At 41.1% G+C, this 12,673-nt stretch overlaps 1 protein-coding gene across 1 annotated transcript in view; it reads right to left on the bottom strand.

Annotated features, from left to right (window-relative positions):
• The window catches only part of LOC115199218 (cGMP-specific 3',5'-cyclic phosphodiesterase-like), a 69,936-nt gene that overhangs the window by 36,188 nt on the left and 21,075 nt on the right, over positions 1 to 12,673 (bottom strand). The window contains exons 4-7 of the mRNA XM_029761844.1: positions 10,087 to 10,176; positions 8,657 to 8,728; positions 6,815 to 6,904; positions 4,809 to 4,946 (exon numbers count right to left, since the gene is read on the bottom strand). Coding sequence (XP_029617704.1) covers positions 4,809 to 4,946; positions 6,815 to 6,904; positions 8,657 to 8,728; positions 10,087 to 10,176 — 390 coding nt within the window. The remainder of the gene's footprint in view (positions 1 to 4,808; positions 4,947 to 6,814; positions 6,905 to 8,656; positions 8,729 to 10,086; positions 10,177 to 12,673) is intronic.

The following is a 12,673-nucleotide window of genomic DNA, read 5'->3' as shown; positions in this document are numbered from 1 at the left end:
TGTCCAGGTCCTTGAAAGCGGCAGCTCTAGCCTTTATTTCAGTGCAGATATTGCCTGTAATCCATGGCTTCTGGTTGGGATATGTACGTACGGTCACTGTGGGGATGACATCATCAATTCACTTATTAATGAAGCCGGTGACTGATGGTTATGGGAGGAATCCCGGAACATATTCCAGTCTGTGCAAGAGAAACAGTCCTGTCGCTTACATCAGCTTCATCGGACCACTTTCATACAAAAAATAAAATGATTGTTTAAAAACCATTAGGTCTGTGCTTCAGAACCAAAACAATTGCTAATCTTGACTGTTGACCAATGACCAATCATCAGCATTGGCACGCAAATGCGGCCTCACATCCAGATTACTGACTAGAAAGTGCTTTGTTGAATTTTCTCCTGGCAAAAACCGAGTAGCCTACCTAGTTAATATTATCCATATAAACAACAGTTTAGCAATCTGCTATGGTCGCATCTTTGCCAGAACATTAGTCTAGCCGGTGATTTCATTTATCATTTTCATATTTCACATAGGTGTAGTTTGGGAGGGTTACAATTATATACCTCAGTGGTGGTACTGGCTATATGTCTAAAGCTGTAACATCGCACTACCTTCAATACTTATGGGATGAAGATGTAAAATATTCAGGCGAATAAATGCCGATATTTGTTAGGAAGAAGAAGGCTACAGACAGATCATGCTTTCCATCCGATCCTGCAAACTCCACATACAGGTTGGCCGTATGATCCTGCTTGACAATGTGACATGATATCCCTAGTTGATATTGACTGCTAACATGAATGACTTTTAGCTCAAAATGCAGGTGTAAAACGTAGTTCATTTCTATATCTTGTGTTTTGAAAATTAATCACCGTTTATGGCTGTAATGACAGGCTACATTTGCGCAGTGATTGCGCACATGTGTTTGCCCTGTGTGTGTGCATGTGTTTGCCCTGTGTGCGTGCATGTGTTTGCCTTGTGTGTATGTGCATGTGTTTGCCCTGTGTGCGTGCATGTGTTTGCCTTGTGTGCGTGCATGTGTTTGCCTTGTGTGCGTGCATGTGTTTGCCTTGTGTGTGTACATGTGTTTGCCTTGTGTGCGTGCATGTGTTTGCCCTGTGTGTGTACATGTGCATGCACAGGGGGTTGCAAGATTTGAATCACTCCTTTTTGTTGAGAACATGTTGAGAACCACTGAGCTAACGAACAGATTGCTGATTTGGTGAACCCTACAGCTATAGTATAGGACTGGGTGTAGTGCAAATGTCAAATTGTAGGGAGAGAAGATTCCCATCAATAAATATGCAGCTCCAAAAAAATTGGTGAACCAGAATATGAACTGTTTACTTTGCAAGCTCATCAGCAATGAGGCATCAAGCAACAATTACTAGCATAGACCTACTGGTCTTTTGGTATGTCAAAATGTACTTATGAAGCTTGCATTCAGGAATTTATTATAAAATGTGTTGTAGACAAAATAATGAAAAGGGCTGTCTGGTAGCCTCAATAAATAGACAAAGATTTTGTGACCTTGGGGCCAGAAGGTTCTATCTGCGCAAAGCATAGTTCTGAGATATCGAGCATCAAAGTCTTCACATCCCAGATCTCAGAACTGTTTTGTAGTGAATTCTTCTTTCATAACCCATTAAAGTCCTCACTTTAAAGGCGCTTAAAGTACAGGGGGGAGGGAACCTTATGAACCTTATGACCCTTATGAACCTTATGAACCTTATAAGGTTCTGTCTGACACTACTGAATTAGACATGTTGAGTTTTTAAGAAGACTGTAGCTATTTGAATACCTCTATGATAGAATAACACTATTTTACTAAGATAGAGTCAGAACACATCATCAAATACTTTAACACATGTATTATGATCCTCAGACGAATTACTGTCATCATTGAACAGCGATGTGACAACATAATGTACTTTAAGATTTCTGAGTGTTGTTTTTTAGCTTGAGTGCCATTATTGCTGGCTAGACTAGCCTAGACCATACTTGGAGGGAGACGTGTTCTGATTGGTCCATCTGTATTTGTTCAGGCTTTGTACTTGGACTGCAGATTAAAATGTACTTTAAAAAAATCTGACTTCACAGACATGAAAAAACATCTAAAGATCAATTATAAGTGACTCATTTGAATGTCATATAGATTTGAAGTTGAACAAGTAATTTCATGAATAGATTTTCTTTACTTGACTTGAGGCTTGACTTGAAAAAATGTAAGACTCGACTTGACGCTCTTAGAATGCACGACTTGGACTTGATGCTCTTAGAATGCACGACTTGGACTTGATGCTCTAAGAATGCACGACTTGGACGTAATGCTCTTAGAATGCACGACTTGGACATAATGCTCTTAGAATGCACGACTTGGACGTAATGCTCTTAGAATGCACGACTTGGACATAATGCTCTTAGAATGCACGACTTGGACGTAATGCTCTTAGAATGCACGACTTGGACTTGATGCTCTTAGAATGCACGACTTGGACTTGATGCTCTTAGAATGCCCGACTTGGACTTGATGCTCTTAGAATGCACGACTTGGACTTGATGCTCTTAGAATGCACGACTTGGACTTGATGCTCTTAGAATGCACGACTTGGACGAAATGCTCTTAGAATGCACGACTTGGACTTGATGCTCTTAGAATGCACGACTTGGACTTGATGCTCTTAGAATGCACGACTTGGACTTGATGCTCTTAGAATGCACGACTTGGACGAAATGCTCTTAGAATGCACGACTTGGACTTGATGCTCTAAGAATGCACGACTTGGACGTAATGCTCTTAGAATGCACGACTTGGACTTGATGCTCTTAGAATGCACGACTTGGACTTGATGCTCTTAGAATGCCCGACTTGGACGTAATGCTCTTAGAATGCACGACTTGGACTTGATGCTCTTAGAATGCACGACTTGGACGTAATGCTCTTAGAATGCACGACTTGGACGAAATGCTCTTAGAATGCACGACTTGGACGTAATGCTCTTAGAATGCACGACTTGGACGTAATGCTCTTAGAATGCACGACTTGGACATAATGCTCTTAGAATGCACGACTTGGACGTAATGCTCTTAGAATGCATGACTTGGACGTAATGCTCTTAGAATGCATGACTTTGACTTGATGCTCTTAGAATGCACGACTTGGACGTAATGCTCTTAGAATGCACGACTTGGACGAAATGCTCTTAGAATGCACGACTTGGACGTAATGCTCTTAGAATGCACGACTTGGACGTAATGCTCTTAGAATGCACGACTTGGACGTAATGCTCTTAGAATGCACGACTTGGACGTAATGCTCTTAGAATGCACGACTTGGACGTAATGCTCTTAGAATGCACGACTTGGACGTAATGCTCTTAGAATGCCTGACTTTGACTTGATGCTCTTAGAATGCATGACTTTGACTTGACTCGAGACTCAACCCGTTCTACTTGGGACTCGACTTGAGACTCGAACCTTGTGACTTGAGACTTGCTTGTGACTAAAATAATCGGGACTTGGTCCCATCTCTGCAATACAGCTAGCTATTCATTTTTCTCTATTACAATGGCTCAGTGCTCAACTAATAAATGCTGAGAGGCTCTCATTGGATGGTGTCAGGGACAATTCAACTCAAAATATACATCTGTTATATTGTCCTACAAAGGTGTTCGAGTTCAGTCCAAAATCTGTATTGAAGATTCCATACCATCCTTAGAAAAAAGGGTTCCAAAAGGGTTATTCGGCTATCCCCATAGGAACACCCGTTTTGATTCCAGGTAGAACCCTTTTTTGGTTCCAGGTAGAACCTTTTTGGGTTCCGTGTAGGAAGCTCTGTTGAAAGGGATCTACCTGGAACCAAAAGGGTTCTACCTGGATCCAAAAAGGGTGTTCCTATGGGGACAGCCAAATAACCCTTTTAGGTTATAGATAGCACCTTTTTTCCTAAGAGTGGGCCTAAGTGAAATCCAATGGAGCTCGATCTGAAATGAATTGGAAAGATTGGTACTATCTAATTATTTACAACTCTTGCTTTTATTAATCATCATTCATACCAATAGTGTTGCAGATTGCTGAGTGTCTACGTGCTGACTGAATAGAAAGAATCAAAGGTATTCACGGCTGGAAATACACAAGAGGTATACAGTAATACTCATTGTGGTTCTATGTATAGAATAGTGTGGGATTCCTGCATTTTCTCTTCTCACTGAGGAAAGTCTATTCACAATGTGCCTCACTGTCCATCCAATCCCTGTCATATTCTCTTTTCTTTTCTCAGTCCCTGTCATGTTCTCTTCTCTCAGTCCCTGTCATATTCTCTTTTCTTTTCTCAGTCCCTGTCGTATTCTCTTTTCTCAGTCCCTGTCATGTTCTCTTTTCTCAGTCCCTGTCGTATTCTCTTTTCTCAGTCCCTGTCATGTTCTCTTTTCTCAGTCCCTGTCATATTCTCTTTTCTCAGTCCCTGTCATGTTCTCTTTTCTCAGTCCCTGTCATATTCTCTTTTCTCAGTCCCTGTCGTATTCTCTTTTCTCAGTCCCTGTCATATTCTCTTTTCTCAGTCCCTGTCATATTCTCTTTTCTCAGTCCCTGTCATATTCTCTTTTCTCAGTCCCTGTCATATTCTCTTTTCTCAGTCCCTGTCATGTTCTCTTTTCTTTTCTCATTCCCTGTCATTTTTCCTGTCTTTTCTTTGTCCTCTCACCATGAGACTGTCAAGATGGACTGCGTGTGCATGCGTGCATGAGTGTGTGTGTGCTTGCGTGCGTGCGTGCATGAGTGTGTGTGTGTGCGTGTGCATGTGTGAACTCACCATAACGTCTCCGTCAGCTATGAAGACAGTGCAGCCCTGGGCCTGCATAAAGGAGAGAATGGTGCCTGCTATCTTCCTCAGTAACACCTCGAGGGACTGCTGCTCTTCCAAGATCAGACTGGCCAGGTCCAAAAGCACCTGGGGGAGGCAGGCACAGTAAACCATGAAAACACACACACTGTAAAAAATAAAAAGTCTAGCTGTTTCAACTAATTATTATTAAGTAACTGGTTCCACAGCCCCCCAAAAAAGGCTGTGGAAACAGTTACTTAATAATAAGGATTTGAAACAACTTGTACAGTGCAGAAACATGACCGCATGAACACACACATACTCATACACAAACACAAAAACATGAACACACACATACTCATACACAAACACAAAAACATGAACACACACATACTCATACACAAACACAAAAACATGAACACACACATACTCATACACAAACACAAAAACATGAACACACACATACTCATACACAAACACAAAAACATGAACACACACATACTCATACACAAACACAAAAACATGAACACACACATACTCATACACAAACACAAAAACATGAACACACACATACTCATACACAAACACAAAAACATGAACACACACATACTCATACACAAACACAAAAACATGAACACACACATACTCATACACAAACACAAAAGCATGAACACACACATACTCATACACAAACACAAAAACATGAACACACACATACTCATACACAAACACAAAAACATGAACACACACATACTCATACACAAACACAAACACAAACACAACACATACTCATACACAAACACAAAAACATGAACACACACATACTCATACACAAACACAAAAACATGAACACACACATACTCATACACAAACACAAAAACATGAACACACACATACTCATACACAAACACAAAAACATGAACACACACATACTCATACACAAACACAAAACATGAACACACACATACTCATACACAAACACAAAAACATGAACACACACATACTCATACACAACACAAAAACATGAACACACACATACTCATACACAAACACAAAAACATGAACACACACATACTCATACACAAACACAAAAACATGAACACACACATACTCATACACAAACACAAAAACATGAACACACACATACTCATACACAAACACAAAACATGAACACACACATACTCATACACAAACACAAAAACATGAACACACACATACTCATACACAAACACAAAAACATGAACACACACATACTCATACACAAACACAAAAACATGAACACACACATACTCATACACAAACACAAAAACATGAACACACACATACTCATACACAAACACAAAAACATGAACACACACATACTCATACACAAACACAAAAACATGAACACACACATACTCATACACAAACACAAAAACATGAACACACACATACTCATACACAAACACAAAAACATGAACACACACATACTCATACACAAACACAAAAACATGAACACACACATACTCATACACAAACACAAAAACATGAACACACACATACTCATACACAAACACAAAAACATGAACACACACATACTCATACACAAACACAAAAACATGAACACACACATACTCATACACAAACACAAAACATGAACACACACATACTCATACACAAACACAAAAGCATGAACACACACATACTCATACACAAACACAAAAACATGAACACACACATACTCATACACAAACACAAAAACATGAACACACACATACTCATACACAAACACAAAAACATGAACACACACATACTCATACACAAACACAAAAACATGAACACACACATACTCATACACAAACACAAAAACATGAACACACACATACTCATACACAAACACAAAAACATGAACACACACTCACAAGAAAGCATGCTAACACACCCACACAGACACCCACCTAGGCATATGCACACACACACGTTGAAAGAATAAAAACCCACAGACGGCAACAAACCTGATTCCGTCGGTTTTCCAGCTGGGACGTCTCGTAGAGCTGGGCGTTGTGTAGGACGATCCCGGAGAAGGCCAGGTAGGCAGAGAAGTCCTGTCAGGGGAATTACACTATAAGCTTTATTCAGAGTATTGCATTTATAGAGAAAGGGAGAAAATAATGAGGGTAGGAGAGCATTGAACACTCTTAGAAAAAAAGTGTTCTTTGGGGTTCTTCAGAAAGTATTCACACCCCTGACTTTTCCACATTTTGTTGTATTACAGGCTGAATATCAAATGGATTAAATTGCGATTTTTTTGTTACTGGCTTGTTACTGAATAACCCCATAATGTCAAAGTGGAATTATGTTTTCTGAATTTAATTAAAAATGAAAAGCTGAAATGTCTTGAGTCAATAAGTATTCAACCCTTTTGTTATGGCAAGCCTAAATAAGTTTGGAGTAAAAATGTGCTTAACAAGTTACATAATATGTTGCATGGACTCACTCTGTTTGCAATAATAGTGTTTAACAGGATTTTTTATGACTACCTCGTACCTGTGCCCCACACATACAATTGTCTGGAAGGTCCCTTAGTCGAGCAGTGAATTTCAAACACACATTCAACCACAAAGACCAGGGAGGTTTTCTAATGCCTCGCAAAGAAGGGCACCTATTGGTAGATGGGGGAAAGAAAACATTGAATATCCCTTTGAGCATGGTGAAGTTATTAACTACACTGGATGGTGTATCAATACACCCAGTCACTACAAAGATACAGACGTCCTTCCTAACTATGTCGCTGGAAAGGAAGGAAACCGCTCAGGGATTTCACCATGAGGCCGATGGGGACTTTAAAACAGTTAGAGTTGAATGGCTGTGATAGGAGAAAACTGAGGATGGATCATCTAAATGACAGAGTGAAAAGAAGGAAGCTTGTACAGAATAAAAAATATTCCAAAACATGCATCCTGTTTGTAATAAGGCACTGAAGTAAAACTGTTAAAAATGTGGCAAAAAAATAAAAGCACAGGCAAAATCCTAGAGGAAAACCTTGTTCAGTCTGCCTTCCAACAGACACTGGGAGACAAATTCACTGTTTAGCAGCACAATAACCTAAAACACAAGGCCAAATATACACTGGAGTTGCTTACCAAGACGACATTAAATGTTCCTGAGTGGCCATTTTATAGTTTTGACTTCAATCAACTTGAAAATCTATGGCAAGACTAGCAATGATCAACAACCAACTTGACAAATAATAATGTGCAAATATTGTACAATCCAGGTGTGCAAAGCTCTTAGAGACTTACCCAGAAAGAATCACAGCTGTAATCACTGCCAAATCTTGACTTAAGACTTGAAAAAACTTGTAACTCGACTCGACTTTACTTGTTCTTAGAATGCACGACTTGGACTTGATGCTCTTAGAATGCACGACTTGGACTCCAATGCTTCCCACAGTTGTGCCAAGTTGGCTGGATGTCCTTTAGGTGGTGGACCATTCTTGATACACCCAGGAAACTGTTGAGTGTGAAAAACCCAGCAGCATTGCAATTCTTGACACAAACCGGTGTGCCTGGCATTCTTTTGTCCATTATTTAATTGTTTATTATATAATATTCTTAGCCAAAAATATGTATTCTAATTTATTATTAGCAGCCATAGTTCATACATGGCACCATACAGGGTTCTATATGGAACCAATTTTGGTTCATTGGGGTTCCCTTGGGGTTCTGATCAAAGAACCATATAAAAGGATTCTATATAGAACTTTTAGAGGTTCCATTTATGAAGCAAGCATATAACCCTTTTTGGTTCTATGAGGAACCTTTTTTTCAAGGAGTACAGTGTCTTTCTCCCAGTACCTTTTCATCTTGCTCAGTGAAAGTCGCATTCTCTCCACACTTCTTGTTGATCGCCTGTGCCACTCCTACCACCTGGGAGGCGAAAGAGAGGGGAAGGGGAAGAGAGAGGAGAAATAGAGAGGAGAGGGGGAAGAGGAAGGAGAGGGGGAAGAGAGAGGAGAGGGGAAAGAGAGAGGACAGGGGGAAGAGGAAGGAGAGGGGGAAGAGAGATGAGAGAGGAGAGGGGAAAGAGAGAGGAGAGGGGAAAGAGAGAGGAGAGGGGGAAGAGAGAGGAGAGGGGAAAAAGAGAGGAGAGGGGGAAGAGAGAGGAGAGGGGAAAAAGAGAGGAGAGGGGGAAGAGAGAGGAGAGGGGGAAGAGGAAGGAGAGGGGGAAGAGAGATGATAGGGGGAAGAGAGAGGAGAGGGGAAAGAGAGAGGAGAGGGGGAAGAGAGAGGAGAGGGGGAAGAGAGAGGAGAGGGGGAAGAAAGAGGAGAGGGGGAAGAGAGAGGAGAGGGGAAAGAGAGAGGAGAGGGGGAAGAGAGAGGAGAGGGGGAAGAGAGAGGAGAGGGGGAAGAGAGAGGACAGGGGGAAGAGGAAGGAGAGGGGGAAGAGAGATGAGAGAGGAGAGGGGAAAGAGAGAGGAGAGGGGGAAGAGGAAGGAGAGGGGGAAGAGAGATGATAGGGGGAAGAGAGAGGAGAGGGGGAAAGAGAGAGGAGAGGGGGAAGAGAGAGGAGAGGGGGAAGAGAGAGGAGAGGGGGAAGAAAGAGGAGAGGGGGAAGAGAGAGGAGGGGACGAGAGAGGAGAGGGGGAAGAGAGAGGAGAAGGGGAAGAGAGAGGAGAGGTAGAAGAGAGAGGAGAAGGAGAAGAGAGAGGAGAGGGGGAAGAGAGAGGAGAGGGGGAAGAGAGAGGAGAGGGGGAAGAGGAAGGAGAGGGGGAAGAGAGATGATAGGGGGAAGAGAGAGGAGAGGGGGAAGAGAGAGGAGAGGGGGAAGAAAGAAGAGAGGGGGAAGAGAGAGGAGGGGACGAGAGAGGAGAGGGGGAAGAGAGAGGAGAAGGGGAAGAGAGAGGAGAGGGGGAAGAGAGCAGGGAAAGCATCCATCAAAACGCAGGCACAACTACAAAGAACAGAACACAGAATAAAACCAATTAGATTAAATTATTTCTCTTTGACCTCAATTGCTCAATTGTCAACTCTGAAAAGAACTCCATGTGCATCTTGAAATTGTTCAATATGGGTACAATCTACACTCTTAGAAAAAAGGGTTCCAAAAGGGTTCTCCTATGAGGACAGCAGATAGGACAGCAGATATCTATGGTCTGTAATCCCCTCTATATGTTAGCGTTGAAGAGCTGAAATGTGTTCACTTGTCTATGGTGTCTTACCTGCTCTCTATAATTCGTTCTGAGTAGCTGAGTACTGTATCTTGTATCCACTGTATTGTGTCTTACCTCTTCTCTGTGGTTCTTGATGGGCATACACAGGATACTCTGCGTCTTATAGCCTGTGATCTGATCCACCTCTGCATTGAACCTGGGGTCCTGTGGAAGAGATATGAACACTATCAACTACAATGTAATTTAACATTACCAGGCCTGTACTCACAAAGCATCTCTAAGTAAGAGTGCTGATCCAGGATCAGGTCCCCCCCCCCTCTCTCTTATTCATTATGATTTCAAATGCTCTGAGACACTTTGTGAACACGGCCCCAAAAACACATGGACATTTTAGACAATGGAGTCGACATAAGGAATAACCACCACATTTTCCCTTTACTGTGAGACCCCTGATCTGGTTCCCTATTGGGTTAGACAGCGGCCGAGTCCCAAATGGCACCCTATTCCCTATATATTGCACTACACTGTAAAACTAAATCTAATTGTTTCAACTAATTATTATTAAGAAACTGTTTTGCCTTTATTTTTAACTTATCGATCGAAGTGTTGCCTGAACAAAACAAAAAACGTTGGCCCAAACTTGGCTCCAACTTGACAAGACATAGGCAAAAATTCAGTCAACTTAAAGTTATGTGTTTGCTCAAGTTGTCTCATATGTTAATTCAACTAGAAATGTGGGCATTTTACCTAAAAAAAGGCTGTGTAACTTGTTACACACACGCTGCTTCTAACATACAATGTTCTCAACTTAATAACTGACACATGTTGACATACATGATGACATTGTGCATGTTCATTTATACAGTAATTCATATTCAACATGTCCTCACCTGGGATTTGAACTTCATTTTGAACTTAATCTAAATTCGAGCCAGTTTGCTACAGCAGGATTATAATCCTGCAGCAACCGGAAATGTGGATTATTATGTGGATTATAACTGATGGACATTTCAGTAGGGGTTGATACATTTTTCATTAGGGCAAATCAGGTTTTAAACATTAGAAGCCTTTTTAAACCTTGAATACACTACAATAAAATGAAGATCCTACATCTGTAACAAACACGGACACATTTTATAACTGAACAATACATATTATACTGATTTCTAAACAGAGTTTTACTGTGTCTTAGATCAACACTCCTACTCTGAGACACTTTTTGATTACAGGCCAAAATCTCGATGACTAATGTAGAGACGGACAATATGATGGGCAGAACCAGACCAAATCTGTGGAAGCACACTCCTTAAAATAATAACCTGCTTTGTTTATTTGAATTATAAAGTCATTAATATGTCTGATGATATTTTAACAAGATAAAGTTTTGTTTTTGCTAATAATGGCTTTTGGTAACAGTTCTATCTTGGAGTCAGTTCTTCCAGCGATGACAGATATGGTTTAACTAAAAGTCACCACGTTGTAAAGACAACACTTTATGGGTATTGATAAGAACGCTTCCCCTGTAATGGGTCTGGCCTGAGGTCCCTACAGAGGGCTGCGCCACTCCAACCATCCGGAGGGGAATTTTGATCCCAGTTTAGATTTGAACGCCATCCCAACCGCCCTAACTGGGGCTTAACGAGCCAATCAGAGAGCTAGGGGTCTCCCTAGGTAGGAGCTACCACTACGCAGAGTGACGCAGATGCACTTCCTGAAAGCTGTCTGTTTCTACAAACATAACACTGGTCCCGTATCAGGTTCTATGGACCCAGCTGGTGGTTTGTTTTGGTAGCACACACACCCACATGGACGCACATACATGGACACACACCCCTCCTTCCTCCTTGTCCGTTCCAGATTAACAAACTAATTGGATACAGATGCGTTAAAGAGAAGTTACTCTCTCTCTCTTTTTGTCTCCTTCTCTCTTTTCGCCTCTTCTAATTGATCTATTTCTCTCTCCCTCTCTCTGCTCCAGTCTAGGCCCCTGTTGAGGAAAACACTTCATCAGAATCAAGTGTTAGAAATATCACCAATAAAGTAATTGTCATTAGAACACTGTTGGCCGGCAATCAAATGATTTTGATGCAGCTAACCAGGGGTAAGGTAAACGACGTGATGTCACATGACATGAAATGTGATTAGACAAACGTATAAACGTATAAGTAAGAACACATACTGATATATATATATATATATATATATATATATATATCTGTGTGTATGTATATTTGCGTAATAAGGCACGAGGCGTTGTGGTATATGGCCAATATACCAGGTTAAGGGCTGTTCTTATCTTCAACGCAGAGTGCCTGGATACAGCCCTTAGCTGTGGTATATTGGCCATATACCACAAACCCCCGAGGTGCCTTATTGCTATTGTAAACTGGTTACCAAAGTAATTAGAGCAGTAAAAATAAATGTTTTGTCATACCCATGGTATATGGTCTGATATACCACGCCTGCCAGCCAATCAGCATTCATGGCTCGAACCACCCAGTTTATATATTTATTTACAAAACATTATATATTTCGGATTGGAAATGATGCAGACAATTACATTGATGGAAGCTTCAATCTATCTGCAATAGTAAAACTGCTCTACCCACTAAAACATACTGAGGAAAGAACACACACTATGAGAAGAAATTATACATTCTGTCTTACAACGCAGGCACATGCACACGCACACACACACACA

The sequence above is a fragment of the Salmo trutta genome, chromosome 8 (genome assembly GCF_901001165.1).
Source record: "Salmo trutta chromosome 8, fSalTru1.1, whole genome shotgun sequence".
Classification (NCBI taxonomy): domain Eukaryota; kingdom Metazoa; phylum Chordata; class Actinopteri; order Salmoniformes; family Salmonidae; genus Salmo; species Salmo trutta.
This window is presented reverse-complemented; position numbering and strand designations above follow the sequence as displayed.